The sequence below is a fragment of the Colius striatus genome, chromosome 3 (genome assembly GCF_028858725.1).
Source record: "Colius striatus isolate bColStr4 chromosome 3, bColStr4.1.hap1, whole genome shotgun sequence".
NCBI classification, from domain to species: Eukaryota; Metazoa; Chordata; class Aves; order Coliiformes; family Coliidae; genus Colius; species Colius striatus.
Window position 1 is genome coordinate 96,871,474 of NC_084761.1, and position 25,037 is coordinate 96,896,510.

Consider the following 25,037-nt stretch of genomic DNA (forward strand, 5'->3'; position numbering starts at 1 on the left):
CTTGAGGAGGCTGAGAGGAGACATGAGCACTCTCTGCAACTACCTGAAAGGAGGCTGGAGCAAGGTGAGGGTGAGTCTCTTCCCTCCAGTAATGAATGATAGTACAAGAGGAAATGAGCTGAAGTTGCCCCAGGGGAGGTTGAGGTTGGAGATGAGGCAGAACTGTTTCCCTGAGAGGGGTGTCACCCCTGTGCCAGGCTGCCCAGGGAGCTGGGGGAGTGCCCAGCCCTGGAGGGATCCCAAAGCTGTGGAGCTGAGGTGCTGAGGGCCATGGGGTAGTGCTGGGCTGGGCAGGGTGGGCTTGGACCTGATGAGCTTAAAGATCTTTTCCAACCTAAAGGATTCTGTGATTCTATGATCTTCTGCACTTTGTAGCTAGGGAGGTTTGAGAATGGGGGAAATGGGAGCCTGCCCCACCATGCAAATCCATCTAGTGGTGGTTAACTGCTGACACGGTTGTGTCCATGCATTAACAAGTATTTCCACGTCAGCTGTTAGTTGTCAGGTTTCCAGGGATACATCCCTTTTAGACAACAGTGTGCACTGAAGGTTCATAGAATGCAGTATTTTAAATGTACAGTTCCTCAGAAACCTGCTCCTTTTTTTAATTACATTCTGTTTTTTGAAAGAAAACAAATATCAAACACTGACATGTCCCACAAACCAAGCATCTGGATTTCCAGACAGCTCTGTTTCCTAGCATGGATTGACCCACTCGGAGAAACAATTCCATCTTGTCACATTAAAATCATGGGATTTGTGCCACTCTCCAAATTGATAACCAGACACTCTCCTACCACCTCTGCACAGGCACCAGAATTGAGCCTTTCACTCACATGCATTAAATTTAGATGTTGATTTGTGAGATGAATGACCCTTCATAATCTGGGTCCCAGCTATTCTAAGCCATTGAAATAATCTCTCTTATGCTTTCTCTCTGTCATTTGGTGGATCTCCTTTTTAAACAGCTTGTTTCAGTCCAACCATGAGGATCGACAACATCTAGTATTGTACAAATGCTTTGTCCACTCCCTGCATATCATTGCCTGCATTTGTTCCAACAACTGCACCTTCAAGTGTCCATTGATTTCATGTGTGCACCGAGGTGAATGTTGTGCCGGTCTTTTGCTTGTACTGCATTTTGCTGTAGGATCCACCACCTCCAGAGGTAGCTGGGATGCATGAATCATAGAATCATAGAATCATAGAATCATAGAATCATAGAATGGTGGGGTTGGAAGGGACCTTTAGAGATCATCTAGTCCAACCCCTCTGCAGAAGCAGGTTCACCTAGATCAGGTCGCATAGGAACGTGTCCAGGAGGGTCTTGAAGACTCAGGAAGAAGCCTCCACAACCCCTCTGGGCAGCCTGTGCCAGGGCTCCCTCACTCAAACACTGAAATAGTTTTTTCTTATGTTTAAGTGGAACTTTTTGTGTTCCAGCTTCATCCCATCACCCCTTGTCCTGTTACTATCTACTATAGAAAAAAGGGATGTCCCAACCTCCTGACACCCACCCTTTAGATATTTATAAATGTTAACAAGATCCCCCCTCAGTCTCCTCTTCTCCAGACTCAACAGCCCCAGGTCCCACAGTCTTTCCTTGTATGAAAGATGTTCTATACCCCTGATCATCTTGGTGTCCCTGCACTGGCCTCTCTTCATCACTTCCCTGTACCTCCTGAGCTGAGGAGCCCAGAACTGGACACAGGACTCCAGATGAGGCCTCAGTAGGGCAGAGTAGAGGGGGAGAAGAACCTCCCTTGACCTGCTGGCCACACTCTTCTTGATGCATCCCAGGCTGCCATTGGCCTTCTTGGCAACCAGGGCACATTGCTGGCTCATATTTAGTTTATTATCTAGTTTATTATTTAATTTATTATTATTATTTATTAGTTTATTTATATATGAAGCCTGTCCTTGTTTTAAATGAATGTGCCACTATCAAGGGAGGGCTCTGAACTGACACTCCAGTTTCTTTACTGAAGCAGGGCTCAGATGTGTCAGTCTTTTCATTTGTCCATGTTTTTCCCTAAGCATGGAGTGAGGGTACGTGTGCTGAACAGGCTGATGATTTGCTTTCCAGAAGGGAGACGAATACAGCATCACCCCATGCATTTCCAGCTGGGCAACCACATAGACTTCGTGGGGCTGTGAAAAGTAGGTTGCAGAGGAATGATGCAAATTCTGATCTTTGATTCCTTCGTGTCTGCTTTGGTAGCACAAAGGGGATGATGCCCAACTGAATTCAGGAGGAGTTCAGCCCAGTCTCCTTCCCTGTTAGCAGATAGTTAGAATGACCTGACTGCCCTGATGAGGCAACTTTCCTACAGCCTGGTGAGCCTGTGATGAAACCTGTGATTGCTTTGAGCTGCTGTTCAGGTCTATCAGACAATTTGAAACAAGGTGTTTGGAGAAACAGCAAAGTTTAGGACACTGCACTTTATCAGTCACAACTTGAGCAACATAACATCTTGAAATGTCTGTTACAAGCTGACTTTTTATCTTCAGGGGAGTTATGGAGGTACACAGGAACCTCTACATCTCTTCCTGCAATCTGTCTTTGCTGTTGCTATCGTCTCTTCTACTACCAATGCACCTCGGCCCAGTCCTGATTATCTATTCCCACAATGATGTAGCATCTGTCACAAGGTATAGAGACCTATCAGCAAACCTGAAATGAGTTTATTTGGATCCAGGATCAGTCCAAGGTCAACTCCACACCTGGCAAAAAGCTCCTTCTTTTCTGCTCAGACATCAACTCAATGGTACTAGTAATGGTAGTGTATTGATGTTTTGTAGTTACTTCTCAGAGGTATTACAGAGGTTATCAGACCAGGCTAAGCACAGCTGAGCTAACCTGAGCTTTCAACCTTGGAGAACAGAAGGAGGAAAACAAAACAGTCAGAAAGACTCAACCTTAGAAATCAGACATTGGACAGCCTCATGGCTCTATGCAGTTTTCAAACCAAGTAAGCTCAACTTTCAGGTACAATGTATCTGTGGAGTGGAGTGACTTGAGCCTTCCAAGCTTAATGAGAGCAAAACTGCTCAGGGGTGTCAGGGAAGGCCTCACTTTCAGATATCCAAGGTTGAAGGCAGAAGTGCCAAGCCTCAATATATCCTGTGTTTTGGGCCTCTTAGACTCTACTCTCTGTGTTTTGGGCCCCCTAGAGAGGAACAGCAGCCCGAACACCTTTCACTTCATGCACACATCCCAAGACATGTGTACATCAAGATTTCAAGGGAGAGCTTGATTTAGCTAGGAAAGCAACTTTCTTTCAAACAAGAATTGTCTGGCTGCAAACAGCAATTACTGCCCCATTCCCTGATATCTTGGGTCATGCTCTCTGGAAGTCAGATGCATATTCTAAAAAGACCAGGATATTGAAACGATGCTCTGCAGCCTGATGCATAATTGGGAGATTGCATCCATTGGCATATAGTGTTGGAAGAGCTGGGATCAGGGGATTTATCTGCTTCCCTCTGGAGATAAATGCCAGCAGGTCACACTGCGTGTCATCAGGCTTAGCCCAATGCAGAGCTCAGCATCCAAGGTACACTCAGAATAAAGTATATTTATTAAGGCACTCAACAGCAGTGATTGCTTGGCAGGCAGTGGAGACACAAAGCCAGGCCAGGCTCTTGGCATAACTCTGCACAGCCTCATAGAGCAGCAGCTGGTTCCTCAGCAATAACAGCCTGTTCCTCCCAAAAAAGGGGCACAGCAGTGAGAGAGAGATCCAAAGTGCTGGGCAGACCTACAGATCTGACTTCTAGAAAGGAAGAGTATTGAGACACAGGCGTGATTTTTCATGGCCTCATGCATCCCCTTTTCAGCCATCCAGGACGAGTCCAGCATTGCAGAGCCTGCTGAAAGGGAAAATATGTTTGTTGGCCTGCAGTACTCTTCAAGATATTCGTTGAAAAAGAGCCATCCCCTTCTCTCAGTCCTATGCTGACATGTTTCCCAGGGACAGAAGAGTCTCAGATCCCAGCCACTGCTGGAGAGGCTCAGAGGAGAGCAGCCTCATCACCCCTGGGCTAGCAGGAGCTAAAGGGGCTTCTCAAAGACAGAAGCAAGGTGGTGATTGTTGAAGACCCCGATGTCATACCCTGCAGACAGGATAAAACAATATCCCAGATGGTTTTGTGCTGTAGTTATGGCATTTGAGACCTTCTTATGATAAAGCCTGTACTTCCTACAAGGTGTCTGACAGCTGGAGTCAAAGGACTCAGTGTGAAAAAATCCACAATAACAAGCTGCTTTTGCACTGATCTGCATGGACAGGCATTCAAGGGACAGGTTCACTCACCCTGAGAGACATATGAGGGCAGTTTGCTTGCTTTCTCCCTGACCTGCTCTCATGGGGCTGAGACATCTTCATTGAGGGAAACTAGTATATTCCTGAAAAAATACAAAAGCAGCTGTGGTGGCATCCCAACACTTGCTTTTGTTCCTGTCTTGCCTTGAAGACTTAGACTAGTTTCGAACTACTACTGAGGCTCTCAGCAGACGTCCATCTCATTCCTTATGGGTGGCGAGGGCATGACAAAGGCCACAGGTAGACAACATTCAACAGGATACTCATGGAAATAAGGTGGAAATCTTAGCAAAAAGCCAATCAAATGAGATGAAAACACCTTAGGGAGAGGAATCAAGTAGAGTCAATGGAGAAATAGGCAGTCATCCACCCAACACCAAGAGGAGAATCAACACAGGGCGATGGGTACACCGGGAGGCAAAGCCTTCCATCTCTGAGTGCTGATGCTGTGCACGTCTCTGAGCACTGAGCAACTGGCAAAGTTTGCCAAGTGTTTGCAGGCAGAGCTGCCCTGGGTTTAATTTTCCTCATTTGGGCATGATCAGGAGCAAGTGTGTGTCCTTTGGCACCTGTCCCTGTGAGAGTGAGACACAACTATGGAAAGGAAGGCACAGGAGAGAGTCGGTGGCAGAAGCCATTTGCCTGCCCCAACAGGGATATTTTGGTGGGAGTCTTAGGACAGTCTCCACAGAGAATCTTATGAGGTGTAGGAAGGAGAAGGAAGACATGTGTTTTAGTTAGCCAGTTTTGTTTGTTTGAGGGGTTTTTGGTCTCTTGATTTTGATTATATATTTTTCTGCTGGAACTGAGAAGGGAAAGCTCACAGGTCAGGAGAAAGGAGAGTTGTTAGGAAAGCTCCTTTTCAAGGAGTTGTACATCAGTACATCTGCTCTTCCATCTCCTTTGAGGGTCCTTAGATCCACTCCCAGCTGGGCTGTAGGCCTCATAAACACAAGGCAGAGTAGGAAGCCAGGCATCAAACAGCACAGCACAAGAATACCCAAAGGTTCGTATCTAGTGACAGGACAAGGGGTAATGGAAAGAAGCTGGGACACAAAAAATTCCATTTAAACATAAGGAAGAACCATTTCAGTGTTGAGGTGAGGGAGCCCTGGCCCAGGCTGCCCAGGGAGGGTGTGGAGGCTCCTTCTATGGAGGTTTCCAAATCCACTTGGACACATCCCTATGTGACCTGATCTAGATGGACCTGCTTTGGCAGGGGGGTTAGACTGGATGATCTCTAAAGGTCCCTTCCAATCCCTACCATTCTATGATTCTATAAAAGCTGCTCCCACCAGCCATCCTCAGAGCAGTAAAGCAATATTAGCATGCCATGCCTTGATTTCTTCAGCAGCACAAAAATATGCAGCTTCAAAGCTGCTGAGACCTGAACAACTGTCCAAAGCTGAATCAGGTCTCTGCTCATGGCATCCACAGCTTGCTTTGAAAGGAAGGGCCCAGGAAGCTCTCTGTGGTGCTTATTTCTTCCCTTCTTTGTTTGCTCTGGGTAAATACTAGCACACCAAAGGATATTAGCTCTGGACATGAGTGGGGAGAGACTAACTGTTCTCAAATACCAACATTGTAGCTCATGGTAATTAATTAAATGCTGGCATTCCCAACAAGCAAAATCTTCATTAAACCCCTTGACACAGATGCTTGGCTCATTGTCAGTCCCTCTAAGATCAAATGCATAGAAAGGTAGATGTCACCATACACGTGTGTCAAAGCCAGGGAAAGATCCTGCAGCAAGGAATAAAGGTGCACTGCTACTCCCAATTAAAGTAGTTTCTGCAACTGCTTCCAAAACAGTTCTTGTACTTATCGTGTCTGAAGACCCTGTGTGACATGGTCATTTACAGCTCTTCATGTTCAAGACCTACTGCATTTTGGAATGGAGTTTGCTGATCACAGTCATAGTTTGCAAGGCTACGAGAGATGGCTCCAACTGCCTGCTGTGATTTACAGATGACTGCAGCCCTAAGTGTCTCATTCAATAATTTCTTCAACTCCCCCATTACTCAGAAGAAGTTTTCTCCTTAGAAAGACACTCAGCATTAACTTGGGACTGCAAATAATGGAGAACCCATGTCTCTAGTTATGCTTTTTTTTCCCAGTTGCTTTATAGCCTTGCTATTAAAGATGACTGCTTTCTTCCCAGGGTAAATTTATCTAGCTATAACCTCAAGCCATTAAATTTTTCTATCATTCTTGGCTAGATTAAAGATAGGTTTGCTGTCAGGAACAGCTTCCCCTCTATTTCACCACAATGCATGAGCAGGTCGCTTCAATTTCTCCTGGATAATGCCAATATCTAGGATAATGCCAATAGATCAAGATCCTTTAATGTCACGCTCTAAGTTAAGTTTTCCAGACCTTTGTGTTGTCTTGTAGAGCTCCTCAGAATATTTTCTGCCTCTTTGGTTTCTTTTCTGCACTGTGGGACATGATTTTCCATGTGAACAATCTCCATTTTTCAGTCTTCCTTGATCTGGTTCATCTGTTCCTGTTCTTGGCCTTTTTTATAGTCTGAGCTTGTGTTATTATTACTAATGCTCTGTGAAATGCTGCTCCTAGGTAGATCACATGGGCTTTTTCACCAACAGTCTTGACAGCCTTTTTGTGAGAAACAGAACTGGAAGAGCAAGTCATCAGCTGCTACTGGAAGGGAAGATACCCCTGGAGGTATTTAAAAGATGTATAGAAGTGATGCAGACATGATTTAAGCAGTGGACTTGGCAGTGTTAGGTCTAGGGTTGAACTTGATGATCTTAAGTGTCTTTTCCTACTTAAAAGAATCTATGATTCTATGATATTCCTCTAAAGAACTGTTTCACAAAATATTCCCACGTGCTGCTATTCAGGGCAAGCATGAAAGCTGATCCAGAACTGCCAGTATTGCTAATGTATGTAGTACTCAGATTGGCACTGAGAACCCTCATGTTCAGAAGATATTTTCACACTTAATGCCCACGAGTTTAATGAGAGTTCAATGTGTAGCTGCCTTCCAAATGTGTGCCTTAACACTTATGTTAGGGATCATCAGATGTCTTAGCTTCATTTGTCTCTAGATACAAACAAGTTGATAGTCTTGAAGAAGAGTATCACTGGTGTTGTCTGAGACAGATGGTTCCTGCTGCCAGAGAAATTGCTCTTTTCAGCATTTTGAATGTCAGGAGGCAATTAGTAGGGGATTCTGCAGTTGTAGGGAAACTGGCTTCTGTCTCATAGCAAATGTAGAATCCTTACCCAGCCACAGATTCACTGTACAAGGCTTGAACATCTCTGTCTTCAGACCTACTGACCAAGATATCCTGAGGATCCATTGGGAAGCCTTCAATGGACTCCTGGACTCCCTGCTTTTAGATAACATTGATGGTGGAAGTGCACAAGCAGGTTTACATGGCATGGGGGGTATTTTTGTTCCCTTGACATTGAGATCTTTCACAGTTTTATAAGAGGGAGATGACAAGTCTCAAAGTAATTCATGGTGATGGAAGAAGAGGAGATAATAACTACCTGGTTGACACTAGTCTTGAGAGAGACTGTCCTCAAAAGCAACCCTTTCCTAAAGAGGGGTGGAAGGTCCACTAAGAGTCACTTCCCTGCAACAAGTGAATATGTGACATTAACGTGTCCAAAAGTTAATTAGGAGTCAATGCCACATCAAGACAGAGACTGCACCTGAGATCCCATGGCTATTACCTCTGAGCAGTGAGTGAAAGTCACAGGAGGCAAAAAGCCTTGTTTATCTAACACAAAGGCAAGAGAGGCAGGCAAATATCTCATGGGATGTACTCGAATTGCCATGAAAATTGAATGCAAATTTCCATCTTTCCCTTTAGGATCAGAGATTAAAAAAGAAATAGAGATAGGGCAGAGATGGAGCAGGAAACATGTCAGTGGATAATGAGGCTCATCACCATAATGAGGCACTTTGAGATACTCTCTCTTCTCAACAGAGATCCCATTGCCCTATGCAGGCATTTAAACAAACCAATGCAGCAAGTTTCTTGCATTCTGTCTCCTGAAATGTTTCCTTAAAACTCCATGTGTCTATAAAGCTTAAACAAAACCAATGTGATGCTATGATTCTTGGTCCTTCCCAGTACCTCTCTGAGCTTGTACCAGGCTCGGGTCTGTGGCTAAAACAATGAGGTAGACAGTTTTTGCCTCTTGTGATGTTTTGCTTTCTAATCAGCAATGTCATCCAAATGGATTCCTCAGGTGACAAAAATATCAACAGTCAGGGTTTTCTGGGCTTGTCTCTCCTTCTCTTTGATGGGTCCTGACACCACTGTGCACTGTTATAGCACGTTACTTGCTCTGCTGGAGACTGCCCTAGTTAGGGCATTGCAAGCTCTCTCCTCATCTGACATGGTGCAACCCATGTGGTTTCTCCCATCCACATTGCTAGCAGTATTGCTGGATCAACAACCCAAGGGTACAAAACTGGTGTGTGCCATGGGCACACAGGAAATCCCTTCTCAGCACTTGGTAGCAAACATTGCCTTCAAGATCAGGTTTTCTCACCTCTCTGTGTTTGTACAGCACCCAGCACAAAGTGTGGTCCCCTCATCATATCTCTGCTAGCAAATAAAAAACATTGGGGTCAATTTGTTAGCCAGGTGCCTGACATTACCATAACTGAAGCTTCCCAAACAGGGATATGCACACAGGTACATTGTTCATCTCTGCCACTCATTGCACCATGTCCATTCCAAAGTAATGCCAGGGTCTGCACTAGCAGCCTGGGAGTTCCTCAGTCAAAATCTGGTCTCTTATGCTGTACCTGTTCACTATACCCACAGAGATATGGCTTAAGTGCATCACTGCCATATAACCAGATAAGAAGCCTAAAGCTGGTCATATTGGAAAGATGATCAACCCCATGGAGACAGAGAACAAACCAAGAGGGACCCTTCACAGGCAACCAGTGTATCCTTAAACAGGAGATTTATTCCCTTCAAGTTAAAGGCTTCAGGAACTGTTGGGAGTGATGAGGATGTTGTTATCTCACCATTCCTGTTATATTTTTGGAGCCCTGTTACACTGACCCATTGTTTCTGATAGGAGGAAAACGTCTCTTTTTGAAGTGCAACATTTTCAGAGCTTGATATCAGCTGGGAGCTCGCTTGCAGGGCTGGGGAGAGACACAACAACTCTTTGCTATCTCCTCTGGATAACACCAGTTTGGGGGAGAAGGAAAAATGTTATTTTTAAGTTTCCCTTCTTGGGAAAAGAAACAACCCAAAACAGAAAGGAGAAGGTGAGCGACAAGGAACTCTGCAGATTTTTCCATGCAAGCTCAAGCCAGAAGGGCTGTGCCTTGGAGCTGGCTGCGGAAACAGGGCAGGCGTTGGAGGATTTTCCCCTCCAAGCCTGAAAAGAAAAAACAAGTTGGCTGGCTGGTCTTGAATAACCCCTTCTGAGACTGCAAAGCCAGTCCCTGGTTCTTCATCAGACCTGAACATACCAACCTCCCCCATTCCTTTCTTCCCCCACCCTTCCTCCATGACATCACGGTACCCACGTGTGAGGGTCCAGCTCTCTCGAGGATGCCGTTCAGCATCCTTCACAGCCAGCAACGCCAGGAGCAGGGCACAGGCTGCCAGTGCTGCTGTGCCAGGCTCCAAGGCTGGTGACGTGCTGTCTGCCCAATTCTTGATATAAACAGAATGTCCTTGGGACCAGGACGGTGGAAAGGCTCTGAGGAAGCTCCCACACCTCCCCCTGATAGCATGTTTGCCAAACGCTGGCGGCCCGCCACTAGCAAGTTCTCCAGACTCGGGGCCACCAGCGTTGCCAGCAATCAGCTGAAGTAAACCTTCCACTGGAGCATCCCTCTAGATGGTGCTATCTCTTCTAATGGTGTTATCTCTGTTTGGGTCCTGGTAGTGCTCATCCACTCAGGGTGAGTTCAGCTCACTCCATACTGTAAATTAAACTCAGGACTCGCACATTTTGTGTTGGGGGAGAATTTTTTCCTGGATCGGGTTGGGCTTAATGAAAAATTGCCTTTTTCCTTTGTGCAGCTCAGATCTGGCCTCGCTGTACATAAAATGCCATGTGTTCCCAGCAGGATTCAGCCCTTCCAAGGCCTACCCTGCAGCCAAATCTGATCTACATATTTACGAGCTTGTAAACAGGACAGGGCGGGTGAGTTCACATTCTTAGAAAACCAAGTGCAGAGAAAAGAACTTCTGAGTTGGAAAAACAAGTAGTCTTGGGTCTGACCCAGCAAACACAGTGGTTTTTCCAAGACTTGGATGACTTGCTTGGGAATCATTCCCCTCCACTCCTTTTCTACAGGATTTCCCAAGCTTGCTCCTAAGTTGGAAAAAACACACGTTCTCAATGTTCCTGACCAGAGTGGAGGAGACAGCTCAGTAGAAAGGGACACTTTATCTTGGAAGCGAGTTGAAGCCAGGCTTCTGTTTGCAGTAGCCACAGAGGAACAGCAGTTACTTTCAAAAGGAGGCTTAAGAAAGCTGTTGAAAAGAGCTGCACAGAAGACAACTGTTGGAGCGCTCGCCACAAAGTGCTGCTCTATCTGCCAGCAAATGCAAGAACCAGTAGCCTAGAACAGTGGTTTCCAGATCTTGGTGGTCCATGAAGGCTTGGTAAGTGGTTCATGGAAAACCAGAGTACAAGAGAGTCAAACAGTCTGGGAAAACTGATGAGGATTAACAGGTTTTGGATCAGCAAAGCTGGAGAACCAGTGGTCTAAAGCCCTGTGCTATGTCCATTCACTATTCATAGATGTGGAAGCAGAGTGTTCTTTGTGGCTTTTTGCTACCTTCTTGCAAAAAAAAAGCCCTCTTTGATGATATTCCATGAAATATAGGTGCCAAAGGAGTTACAACAGGGTTGTCACAGCAGTGCTTCTACTATCTTACCCACCTCAATGGGAAGTTTGTCATTGTTTCTGTACCTAGGGCTTTCTAGAAAAACTTGCCTCGGGTTCTCTCAAGTAGATGAATTATGATGAATCTTCATCTGACCCTCCAGAAACCATTTTGGCACCTCTCTTGAATTTGGGAGTTTATTCTTAGTTCAGTATGTATTTAATTAAGTTCTCTGCCTTCTATATACAGTATTTTCATTTCTCTAAAGAATAATGTTGCTGGTCATAATAGAAATAGTATAAAAACCATGAAAGGTAACTCCTGGCTTAGAGGTTGGTGCCAAGCAGAAGGTTTCAGTATTTACAACAGGACCTTCTTTGATGATTGTAATTTAATAGTGCAGGGTGGACTGCATCTGTCTCACAAGGGCACTGGTATCTTTGGGAATAAACTGGCCAACTTGGTTAAGAAGGCTTTAAACTGACTCAGGGAGTGAGGGGAGAAATGGCACAAAGTATGTGCCACTTCATCTAACAGGGTAACAGGTCAGAGCAAGAAATGCAACTATGAGTGCTCCTGAGACTTACACCAAGACAAGAAGCAGAAGGTTGACCACCCTGAGGGATTCTCAAATGAGGAAGGATGCTCTTGCACTCATCCAGCGAAACCTGTGTGTACAAATAAGACAAGAAACTGCTGGAGAGAAGCTACCAAGATGATCAGGGGACTAGAACATCTTCCTTATGAGAAAAGGCTGTGGGATCTGGGGCTGTTCAGCATGGAGGAGACTGAGGGGAGAGCTCATTAATACTTAACAAGTATTTAGAAGGTGTATGTCAAGAGGATGGGGCAGAACTTTTTCTGTAGTGTCCAGTGATAGGACTAGGGGTAATGGATAAAGGCTGGAACACAAAAAGTTCCACTTAAACTTAAGGAAAAACTACTTTACTGTAAGAGTGAGGGAGCCCTGGCCCAGGCTGCCCAGAGTGTGTGGAGGCTCCTTCTCAGAAGGTTTCCAAACCCACCTGGACACATTCCTGTGTGATCTGATCTAGGTGGTGGTTCTATGATCATTAGTTCTTGTTGGGTCTTTAGAGTAGTCCATGAAAGGAGCATTTAACAAACATCACTCAGTCTTTCCTAATATCAATTAGATGTCACATTAGTGTGAGGTCTATTGGGAACCTCTCCCAAAATTTGTCTCTTCCACAATCTGTAACTTCTACCCCACGAAAGCACCGATTCTGCCCTCTGCTCATCCCAGGCTCTGAAAGATAAACTTTCAGAGAGACTAATCATGAAGCCCATCATGACAGGAACAGAAATGCATTACTGATGATACTGATGTCCTGTGTTTCTGGGAAGCTTCTGCCTGTGTCTTCTAGAACAGGATCACTTGAGGCAATTCTTCATGTCACAGAGTGAGGAGATGAAGACTTTTGGTTGTGATGGAGTAGCCTACTGCACCCTCAAACCGGCTGCCACATGAGTCCAAAGCAAGGAGTTAATAATAGCCATTCTCCCTTCCTCTTCTGTGGATAAAGGTCTTTGTTGCCCCTACACTGACAGCACAGTTTTTCTTAAGAGATGGATAGAACAAAGCTCAAGGTCATTTGTCACTGGTCATATGAAATTCATTTTACTGAGCTGGATTTGTGCTAGATTAAAATCCAGATATGCAGGGCTCAATTCAGTAGCCTAAACACCAGTCTCTAGTGCCGTTCAAACCATCTCAGGGTCTCTGAGGCCCCTGCACAGATCTGTCTGACAGGAGACAGTTTACAGAGGATTCACATCCTTTTGGAACATTAGCAGTAGACCAAGATACTCTAGTGGTTTTGCCTGGGTCAGTTCTAAGATGGACCCACAGCTGACCAAGGCCTGGCCAGTTAGTGATTGAGATAACCCAGGACAGATACTCTGGGGTGTCTAAAATGTCTTTGGCCTCCTGTGTTTAACCAACCAAGTGATACCAGTGAAACAGGAAGGAAAGGATCAGGAAGACAAGGGCATAGCCTCCTGTTGCAAAGTTATGGTCCACCAAAGGGAGCATTATGAAAGCCAACAGTCAAGGACAAAGCCATCCAAGGCCAAGAACTTACACAGTTAACCATTATACTGGTTGAGTCACCAGTAGGCTCACACAGGACTTGAACAAGCAGCATCTTTGCTAATTATTGTTTGCAACCTGTGCCTGTGGGTGGATTTTTGTCCATGAGACATTCTACCTGTGAGTTAGTCCTGCTGCAAATGTCAGCTAGTCAGCTTGTCCATAAAGGCTTCCCATCATAGAATCATAGAATGCTGGAGGTTGGAAGGGATCTTTAGAGATCATCTAGTCCAACTCCCCCTGCCAAACCAGGTTCACCTAGATCAGGTCACACAGGAAGGTGTCCAGTGGGGTTTGGAAGACCTCCAAGGAAGGAGCCTCCACACCCTCCCTGGGCAGCCTGGGCCAGGGCTCCCTCACCCTCACAGTAAAGTAGTTTTTTCTTATGTTTAAATGGAACTTTTTGTGTTCCAGATTCTTTCCACTACCCATAGTCTGGTCACTAGATACAACAGAAAAAAAGTGCTGCCCCAACTTCCTGACACCCACCACTTAGATATCTGTAACTATTAATGAGATCCCCCCTCAGTCTCCTCCAGACTAAACAGCCCCAGGTCCCACAGCCTTTCCTCGTAAGGAAGATGCTCCAGTCCCCTGATCATCTTGGTAGCCCTGCACTGGTCTCTCTCCAGAATTTCCCTGTCCCTCTTGAGCTGGGGAGCCCAAAACTAGACACAGTTACCCAGGGAGTGCCCCCAAAATGCCATTGTGCAGAGAAGAGACTCCCAGGCTCAGATGAAGCAGGCCATTCCCTCTCAGGATCTCCCCCATTCTCAGAATGCAGAGCCACTGGAGTGCTCCTCTCAGAGTGCTCCTCTCTTAATGACAGGCTGATGTTGGCATCGCCCTGGAGGGAACCTAGCAACCCCACAAGGCCATTGTGTGCCTTCAGATCCCCAGCCAGATGGAAATTTGTTCTTCAAATACCACCCCAAGCATGTTTGCACTGTTGAATCCTCCAGGCAAGAGTAGCACCGTGGTCTGTGCCATGCTCACTCCAGCATCAGCACACAGATTCCAATCTCTTTCCAGCTCAGAGAGCAAGACAAGAGCTCTTGACATGCAACTCAGTTATCCTGACTTTTGCCTTCTATTGGGAGACATTTTTTTATCTCTGTTTGCGTCTGGCAAATAAGAACCTTCTTGATATCTCCCTTTGGATTTGCCAGATTGGTCAATCTTCCAGAGGTTTTTTTCCTCCTAGTTTTATTTATGTCCTTTTGCTGAGTCCCATGATTTTAAGATTTGTTTTAAAGTTCCCTTTGGGGCTGGAGTCTGGCCATTATCTGTGAACCATTAAGGAATAGGCAGATACACATTTATCTTTCCCAAGAATAAAAAATACTGCAAAAATATTACCTTTAAGGCTGTGGGTACTGGAAGCAAGGTGAAAGAAGCTTAGATCTTTACCTCCTTTTTAATGCCATGACTTGCTTTCAAAGCCCATCTTCCTACTGACTTTGCCATGCTCAACACTATCTGAGGGCCTGAATCTGCTGCCCAGTCCTTCTTTTTGGAGGATGAACCAAGCAGTTCATTCCTGGGCAGCGCAGTGTTGAGGTGAATTAATGGAGTTTGGTTTGAGGGTGTGGAGAGGACAATGTCTAACAGGAAGCTTGGAGCTACCCCCCATACCATCCCCTTTGAACCAGTCATGTTCTTCACCATAGACCAAGCAAAGCATGCATCATGATGATGATGATGATGATGATGATGAAGAATTCATAAGACAACCCAGGATTGATAGTCAGCAGTAGCATTAGAGCCCAGATTCTGGTTTCATCACAGACATGAGAAAAGCTGATGGACCAACATTGCCTTCCAGAACATGTAAAAGAGATATTTGGCCCGGATCTTCACCCCCTCATGACAGCATTTGCCTTAACCATTTTAAAATTAGCTTGCAATATCCAAGTCTAGGTGTGGTTTCAAAATCTCCCTTTCACCTGCTTAGTCCTGACTGAGTAGGGCCTCCAGAGCTCCTCTTAAAATTCAAGAAGCAAGGAAAAACTCTCAATCCTCATCCTGCTGGCATATATACTTCAAAAGGATGGTTTTGTCATCGTGTCACAGGGCTACAAAGGTGGAAAACAAGGGAATCCCTTCTTGCTCCTTCTACAGACACGGGACCCTGTACATCTTTAGGTTATTCCCTGGGCAGTGGCAGGTCACAGTCCCTAGAGATACATTAATTATTCTTTTCTTGAGTACAACTTTCTTCTTTCTAGATCCCTAATGAAAGATGAGGAGCAGTATGGTCAGTTCAGGGCAATGAAGCTTTGTGCATAACATTAGTGTGAGACATCCAGGTCCTTGGAGGGAGAATGCGATGAATGCAATGGCTTTCTTGGGGGGTTCTGCTTCTGCTTTCAACTGTGTGTCTCCAAATGTGTCTTTTTTCTGTGGTGGCCAGTTGCAGGACAAGGGGTACTGGGCACAAACTGGAACACAGGCAGTGCCCCTGGCACAGGAGGAGAAACTCCTTTGGTGCTGAGGGGAGGGAGCCCTGGCCCAGGCTGCCCAGGGACGTTGTGGAGGCTCCTTCTTGGGAGGTTTCCAAACCTTCCTGAACACATTCCTGTGCCACTTGATCAAGGGGAACCTGCTTTATCAGGGGCTTGGGCTGGAGCAGCTCTGCAGATCACTTCCAAACCCTCTCATTCTGGGATTCCAGGTGTCTGTGATTCTGTGGTTTTATGAAATGAAGGGTCACTGCTCTCTCAAGAAGCTCAGCATATTGAACCTTCTTGGCCCCCCTTGTCTGTCTACAGTATCACATAAGCACATGCCCAATGGCATCCAGCAAATCACAAGTTCAGCTACAACTTGCTCAGGAGCCAAGATAAGGGGTCAGCTATACTGCTAGAAAGAAAAATAGGAAAAAGACAGATTGTGGTCATAAGCCCTCAGAGCAAGGACTGCTGAGTAGGCCAGAGGAGACTAAGTACTCAATCACAGAATCAAAGAATCCTTTGGTTGGAAAAGACCTTTAAGCTCACCAAGTCCAACCACTAACTTCACACTGCTAAGCCCACCACTAAACCATGTCCAAGGCTCTCTTAGGCCCCACATTGTGGTCCTGTGACATAATTCCTCTCCCATGGGAGTTGTGAATCTCTGTTGTGTGGCAGACCACCAGAGTGGATCTCCAGTCTGAAACAGATGCTTTCCATTGTGTGCCCTGTGATGTGGCATGAGGGCATAAGGAGGTAATTAAGGGTGCAGAGCCTGCTGGGAAAATGCCAGAGGACTGCACAGTCAGGTCCTTATGGCCTTTTGGGAATGATCTCTGTAATATACTGTTCCCTGGACCAAATTTATCTGGAGAGGTCTAGCTGGACCATGCTGAGCAAATTACCACCATGCACAATGCAAGGTGTGAAATTACTTGCTAGGTAACCATGTGTATTTGTGTGGCTTTTCACTATTGGCTTCACCACTATGGGAGGTTCATTGGCAGTGTTCTACCAGTGATGTGAGTCTTGTCCTACACTAGAGAGAAACTGACACATGGGAAGTTTTGGCAACTCCTCCCAAGAGCAGAGGAGACCATCAGATGGCAATGACATCAAGGGTGAAATCCATCAGGTGGAACCTTGGATGCCCATGATGAGGTCGCCCATGAGCCAGAAGTCAAACAATCTGACACCTAGTGTGATTCATCTGCCTAGAACAGGCTTATACTTGGGTTAAGATGGATCACTCCATTCTTACCACAGAGTCTACAGAGTAAACCACTGACAGTGGAGGTAAGGGAGCAGCTCAGATGGCTAAATTCAGTTAGGTGAGTCACAAAAGAAGCCCACAATTTTCAGGAAAAATAACAGAAATACCTGTCTCAGAATTATCCTCATGGCAATGACTCACGTCAGTAGTCCAGGCTCACAGGACTGCTTTGAGAAAAGCTGTGACATGATCTTTGAGGGGAATTTCAGTCAATTTCAGTTGAAAATGGGCTGCTGCTTAGAGGAAAGCTTCAGAGATAGCATTAGGACCATACTGCCTAGAAGTTAGGGAACAGACTTGGGAATCATGAATTAGACCAGTAAACGATCAGAACAAGGCTCTGCTGCATCATCCTTCTCTTGCTGACAGGCAAACTGTACTCAGATCAGTGTTGAGGCTGGTATCTCTTGCCTTTGTATCCTCCCCTCCATCCCCAGGCTAAGCCACGTTTCCCTGAGCCTCACCACAACACAGTCTGTCCTCCTTCACGTCAGGTATGCACATCCCACCATGGGCTTTGGCACTGCCAGGCCCTCTCCAAGCATCAACCTGGGCCAACACAGCACTGACTAGAGAAAGTCAGCAGTGGGCAGGGGAGGGGGTGGCCTCTCCCTGCTTTTCTTCTCTACTGATCAGGGTACAGAAGCTGGAGCAAGGAGGAATGGCTACGTGTAGAGAGGCTTTCCTTGGCATGTTGGAAGCTGTCTCTTATCTGTGAGACAGTTTATGGTGTCAGCTGGAAGGCCTGAGGAATTCCACCCACTCTCCCAACGCCATCGGCCTCCAGGGAAAAGGCTGGAGTCACTGCAAACATGCTGTCCCCCTCCTTGGCCCAAGCAGCTCTTGGATCCATCCTCAAAGGGCAGTGAACTCCCTTCTCACTCCAAGACACACCACCAGCTGCAAGGAGCTGTTAACCCTCTAGGCATCCTGATACACCTACAGATGCCCAGTGGAGTTGGGCAAGAGCAGATGGAGCAGGAGGTCGGGAAAGACTGGTCAGAGGTTGACTCCCAGTCCCACACTAAGGTAGAAATCCTTGCTGACACCCAGTCTGTTCTCCCATAGCTTGGCAGCTGCCTCAGGGAGGTTGTCTGTCATGGGGAGCTGGGAAGGAGCTGGCAAAGACGGATGCAAGCTGGGTAATGAGCACAAAGTGGCAGCTCATACTTACTTTGGATGTGATTTAATTAACTTGCTTTGTGAGAGCCAGAAGAAGAGAAGGAAGAGACTGACTCTTTCTTTGGCCAGGAGAGCACACAGCATCTTCAGCAGCCACAGTACCTCCTACATCAGGATTTTTCCTATACCAGCTGCAGTCTGACTTGCTGCTCTGACACATCCTGAGGGAGTCCTCAGACCCCTTCTGACCTTTGGAGAGCATATCAGATGATGGAATGCCTGTCCCCAGCACTGGCCTCATCATACATTATAGATTTCCAGAGCTTCCTAAGTCCAGAACAGACTTATTTGCACCTTGGTAGACTTTTTTTCTTTCCATGAGTTTGATCAATCAACTTTTAGCATCCACAGTCTCCTGCAACATCACTGCTGAGCAACACGCTGTGAGATGAACCATCTCCTCTTCTTTGTTTTTAACCTACAACCTACTAGTGTCCACCTCCTGTGATAATTCTTGGAGTGGAAAAGGTGATGAATAAACTTCACCTCTTCCATGGCATTCCACCAACACCTGCAAGGTGCAACTCCCCAGAAGGCATTTTTGTCCAGGGCCATTCCTCATACAAAGCCCACACTCATCAACAGAGGCCTCTTGTCAGTGAGAACAACCCTGCAGGTCCTCACACTTCCCACTCACAGTGACACAGCACTGGGGCATGACTTTGGCATTTTGTTTTACCCACCTTCTGTCACGTCTCCAGCCCTTCTGTGCCATGGACTATTCAGGACATGATGTAAAGCAGGGACCTTTTAAAACAAAGATGCCTCTGCCAACTGCAGCAGAAAGCAACTGCTCAGAGATTCTGGCTGCATACTGGCAGCCAGGGCCAGAATTTAGATTGGACCAGGTCCATTTTCATTTGTGCATTTGTCTTTGTTTCTTGTTTTGCTTTAATTTTTTGAGAGCTCAACACTGGGACCAGCAACTCTCCAAACAATCCACTGATATCACCTTGGAGTGAGACAGGGTGGAGAAGTGCAGACAAGGAAAGATCCTGGGATTGTACTTGCTCAAACAACCTAAAAATAATGGGATATGTGTGTGGATAAATGGAGATTGCATCCCTTAGCCATGCAACACAGGGAGTTACAGCTCTGAGGAGCATGCCTATGGTTTCAGAGATTTGTACCTGGCTGGGTTTGTTCCAGATATGAGCAGACTGGCTCAACTTTTGCACCATCAAAAGATGAAAGTTAGTCTTCAGATCACATTTAGCCTGTGATTCCAGTCATTTGGCACTGTGGGAAAAGGCTTTCCCTAAGCTCACCTGCAGCTTTCCTAATGATCCTGAAGGTGATTATCTAGGGTTACAACAGGACTTGTAGCCTTTGGTCAGACCCAGGTCTATCACTAGTATTCAGATTCTGCAAGATGTGGAATGACCTTTTATAAAATGGCAAGTGGGATAAAGACTTTGAGCAGATGTTCAAGCCCCTCAGCAGTATTATCATAGAATTTGTATCTATTAGGAGAAAAACAAAGTCTTCAGTAGCATCTCCATAAGCCAACACAGAGCTTTCTCAACAAGGCATTTGCATTGCACCCTGTCTACACTGAGATACAATCAAGACCCTCCATTCACCAGGAGACAGAGCATCACTGAGTAAGCAGTCAGGATGGAGAAAGGGCACCTCAGAGGTCTGGCCCTACTCTCCAGGCTATCACTGTGTTTCATATGTGGATTTGGTCAGGTTGAATGGAGATCTTCTTGCTGGGAGCACTACCCCCAAAAGTAGAAGTCCTGTTCAAGCAGGGCAAGTCATGTCCCTTCCCTGTGAAAGCTGTGGGATCCCAGATTATCCAGCATGGCAGTGGTTGCTGGATCCCAGCACACATGCTGCACTGCTCACCACAGCAATACCACTCCCTTTGGAAAATACACCAAACTTTGCCATGAAATATTAAGCTGGATGCCCAAGAGAAGTGTCCTGAAGGCTGATTTTCTGTGAGCAGGAAGATCTCCTCTTTGAAACAAGACCAGGTTTTACAACCTGCAACTGTTATTTGATATTGGCCTGCTCTGGCTTTTATGCTTTTGGGGACACATCATCAAAAAGTGCTCTCACACTGAGCTAAAGTGCTGGTGCATCACTCTCTGTTGCTATACCTGATGCTTTATTCCTGTTTTCTACTTCTGGACCTTGGAAGCATCTGTGGTTTTATTCCTATTTTCTATTTCTGGACCTTGGAAGCATCTGTGTTTCCTTGAGCTCTTCAAATGTCCATTACTCATCTTCTACTACTCATCTGTCTTCCACCTATTCTACATCTATACTGTCTGTTACAAAGCCCAGTCCAAAAACCCTCCCTCTCTCAAAATGTTGTTGCATATTTGTGTGTATGAAAGGAAGAGTTCTTTTCTTCCATTCTTTGCTCATTCCCTAAATAAGGCCCCACAATTCTTCCTTACAGCCTCCCATTGACTATACAGAGGATCTAACACTCCAGCATGCACAATTTCACCAGCCAAGGACCAGTGCTAGGGACTCCCTGCCCAGCTCTGTTCATCCCAGCGTGATCAAATGAGGAAACTATGGATGCACTCAGTAGTCTCCTCCTAGGGGCACACTTATTTGCATGGTAATGAGGATGGTAATGAGCCCCTTGTCTTCGGATGTACACAAGGTTCTAGTGGGTGAAAACCAGTCAAAGTTGAAATTCAGGCAATTCACAGCTTGCTTGCTTGCTTTCTTTTCAATTTGTACTTTGTAGCTGGGTGCAGAAGACAAAGAGAGTAGTACAGAAACTGCATTGGGCAACGAACAACTACAGCTAGAAATGGGTTATTGTTTTAACAACCACCAAGCTGTTTAAGCAAGCAACAATCTCTTAAGTAGCCTGGCTCAAGGAGTAATTACTGATCTCATTTCTAAAGAGATCCCTCTTTTATTTGCTTTGTTACTATAGCTTTTTGTTTTCCTTTCCTCTCTCAGAGTTGAAAAATGCTGCATAAAGCTACAGCTCCTCTGAGAACCCAACACACGCTGCAGAGGGAGTTTGCAACAGGGAAGGAGATTCTGGTTATTAGTCCCGTTCTCCTGTGGGGAAACTGAGGCATGGAACCTCTCCCCAAAGAGGCTATGAACTGAATGGCATGTTTAATGAGCTCCTTCACCTGTATTAGATCCAAATGCTCAGGCTGAGTTGTGGCTGGGTCAAACATGGACAACACAATGTCTTAGGGCCGAGAGCCAGGGTTGCCCTTGCAGAAAGCACAGGGCTCTTGGTAGAGGCTGGTCCTCAGGCAGAATGGATAGAGGGAGTCTGGGCAGGAAAAGAGATCCACCCATTATTTCCAAATCTGAGAGTGAGGAATGGATGCTGAGCTTGGAAAGTCACTGCTGATCCACATTGCCCAAAGCATCAGACCGTGCCTGTAGGCCCAGGGTGGTGGGTTGGGGGGAGTGAGTGAAAGGGAGAAGGCTTTAAGCCATGGTCACATATGGAATGGAGGAGATGTTACATGCAATGCAAAAGGAGACTGTCCTCAGCACCACTGAGGTGTTTAAAAGCTCCTGGCTAAACCCTCCAGGGTGGTGTTTCTGCTGCAGTTGGAATTGGATGTGATGACTCCAGCCACACACGGTGCCAACCTATAAATCCCAGAAGGAATAAACTCCTTTAATCAAAACCAACCAAACTGGGGTCATTACCTCAACAAAACCTAACCCTGCTGTTATTGCTCTGCTCAAAACCACAGCCTGTGACATCAGTGGCTGCTCATTCCACTGCAAATGCCATTCATTTTCATACAAGCCCCAGGTCTACCCAGAACAGAGATGTCAGGCTCTGCTTAGCATCCCCATTCAATGCCTCATTCAGCACATATTGACAGCCAGTGTGTACTCCAGCCCTGCAACTCGGGTTGGCCTTCAGCAGACATTTAAGCTGCGTGGCTGCATCTGTGATTTCCCTGCCTAACCATCAGAAAATGCCAAGATGTGTCTCTCTTCTCCCACGCCTCGGTGATGGAGTGGCCCACGTACCTAATGCTGAGTCTGGCTGGAATGTCTGCATTTTCAGTGATGGATGTAAGAAAGCTTTGCTGGAACCAGTGCTCTGGTTTTCCCAGATGATGTGGGGTTTTTTTTCTCCAGCAGTTTGAGGAGTTTTTATGCAGTGTCAGTCCCAAATTTCTGGCTCCTAGCACCTGTTTTACTGTTTTGACACCAGGCTTTTGAGAGTAGGGAAAATAATAATGATACCCAGAGCTAATGTTATTTACTCAAATACAAATTAACACTCAGTCACGTGGCAGCAGGGTTTGTCATCCAGAGCTAAAATTAAAAGAAATTAAGGCTGAGTCAGAAAGTTATTTCAGCTGCGAGCTGGGAACGCTGCAACGGGGCCATGTGGGAGCAACACTGACATCTTCTGGCTGCGAGAAAACCTCCAGCGCCTTCAGCAAAAAATACACAAAGGCAGGAATAGGAGTCGAATCACAGAACTGGAAAAGACCTTGAAGCTGCTGCAGTCCCAGCCTTCCTCTCACCTTGCCCAGCCCAGCACTAACCCATGGCCCTCAGCACCTCAGCTCCATGGCTTTGGGGTCCCTCCAGGGATGGAGACTCCACAAAATAGTTTTCAAGTAGCAGGTACAAGCTTTGGTGCTGGATATTATCTGAGCCCACTTTAAGAGTTCACCTTAGCATCACTGCAAGATTTGAACAAGGGCAGGGAGCTGCTGGAGAGAGTTCAGCACAGGGCCACAAAGATGATGAAGGGATTGGAGCATCTCCCTTCTGATGAAAGGCTGAGAGAGTTGAGGCTCTTCTGCTTGGAGGAGACTGAGGGGTGACCTCATTCATGTGCACAAATATGTAGAGGGTGGGTGTGAGGAGGCTGGAGCCAGGCTGTGCTCAGTGATGGCCAATGATAGGACAAGGGGCAACAGGCACAAGCTGGAACAGAAGAGGTTCCAAAGAAATACAAGGAAGAATTTCTTCCCTGTTGTGGTGAGGGAGCACTGGCAGGGGCTGCCCAGATGGGCTGTGGAGGCTCCTTCTCTGGAGACATTCCAACCCAGCTGGATGAGTTCCTGTGTGCCCTACTCTAGGTGGTGCTGCTCTGGCAGGGGGGTTGCACTGGATGAGCTTTCCAGCTCCCTTCCAGCCCTTAAGATTCTGTGACTCTGTAATTCTGTGACACTGAGAACTCAAAATACATGAGTGTAGGGGGTTGTGTAGGAAGGTGATGCTCTTCCATCACCATAGGTGACAGGGCTGTATCCATCTCTTATGTTGCAGTGCAAGATATAGGAAGAGGCAGGCACTAAGAACTGCAAACCAGACAAGTGACAATTTTCTCCTCTCTAATCTGGAATGGGACAAGGTCTGGTTGCCTTGTGTTGATGAACCAGGGAGGCATGGGGACCACTGAACCTGATCTCAACAATTATGCCCTTAGTCTCTGCTATAAGGATCTCAGGAAGCAGCCCAGTCTCCAGGTATGGAAGATCCCTCTTTGGTGCAAATATCCTGCATCAATTCAGAGCACAATGGCTGAACCCACAGGGAGGTAACCAGGTTTGTCAATGGGGCTGTTGTGTCCTGCACCAGGACTTTCTCCTCTGGAGTGGATTCCTTTCAAAACACAGGGGTGAGGGTTGTTTAGCTGGATTCTTGCTGGGAGAGAGATGTGAGAGAAATCCTCAATTCTCAACGTCTCTCATACAGGTGTAGCTTTTGCAGTAATTAACAGCCTGCCTCCAAGCTGTGTGGGTTTGCCATGATGGTTCACAGCTGTGTTTGAGGGCTTTCAGTCCATTGATGGGAACTCTTTTGCAGTGGGAGCAAGGAGTCTCCTGCCAAAGACATGATATTATTGATCATCATGACTTTAGGGTCAATGCTTTGCAATCCTGTAGTGACCAGACCTTCACTCTGGTGGCAAAGGCATTGCTAGCCAAGGACCTAATAGCAGGATCCCATCTTCAGCTTTTTCTGCAGGTCTCTCCTGTTCCAGACTGGTCTGACCATTGCACTGCCATACCCTTCTCCTTCCTCTAACCATATCGCTTTTAATCTCTCCTAAGGTTCTTTCTTCCCATCTCTGAAACCCTCTGAAATTGTCTTCAAGATCATCTTCTGGTTGGGATACTTCAACAGCTGCGTGAACCCCATCATCTACCCGTGCTCCAGCAAAGAGTTCAAGCGAGCTTTCATCAGGCTGCTCAAGTGCCAATGCCAGCGGAGAAGACGACCCATCTGGCGTGTCTACGACCACCACTGGCGAGGGGCCTCTGTCAACAGCTCAGTGCAAGACTCTGAGACAGACTTGAGGCCCAGGATTAACACCCTGAACAGCTCGTTCATATTTCACTCCTCCTTGCAGGAGAGAGATAGTAAGAGGCGAACGCTCAGCTTCAAGGGCTGGAAAATGCTCACTCCTTTCCAGAAACCAGCATCCACTCAGCTGAAGGAGAAGATGAACAGCCTTTCTAACAAAATCCGAGGTGGCTCCAGCAAAGGGGGGGTGACAGCCACCTACAAAACAGAGGTGGAGTCTGTCTCCATTGGGATCCCTCATGACTTCACAGAAACCATCGACTATCAAACCTATGACTTAACAGACTGCTGCAGGCTGCGAGAAACAGATATTTGAAGCTACATTGGGACAGGTGTCGATGGTTCCTTTAGAGGTATCTAGCAGAAAGGTGAAGAGATACCACCTGTGGGTCTGTCAGGCAGACTGGAAGCAGCAATCAGGTATAAAATGCAGTTGCCCAAAGGTTATACAAGCATTCCCCACGCAGAAGTCAGCCCCTTCTGTGGGATTATGGGTTCCTCAAAAAAGAGCCAATGGCACATCCCATTTTAATGAGCAGGAGGGGAAGAGCTGGGGTG

General features: G+C 46.3%; 1 protein-coding gene across 1 annotated transcript in view; it reads left to right on the plus strand.

Moving 5' to 3' along the window:
• Positions 1-24,804, plus strand: part of ADRA1D (adrenoceptor alpha 1D) — a 48,383-nt gene extending 23,579 nt beyond the window's left edge. Inside the window, exon 2 of the mRNA XM_061993665.1 lies at positions 24,227-24,804. Coding sequence (XP_061849649.1) covers positions 24,227-24,795 — 569 coding nt within the window. The 3' untranslated portion in view covers positions 24,796-24,804. The remainder of the gene's footprint in view (positions 1-24,226) is intronic.
• The last annotated feature ends 233 nt before the right edge of the window (positions 24,805-25,037 follow it).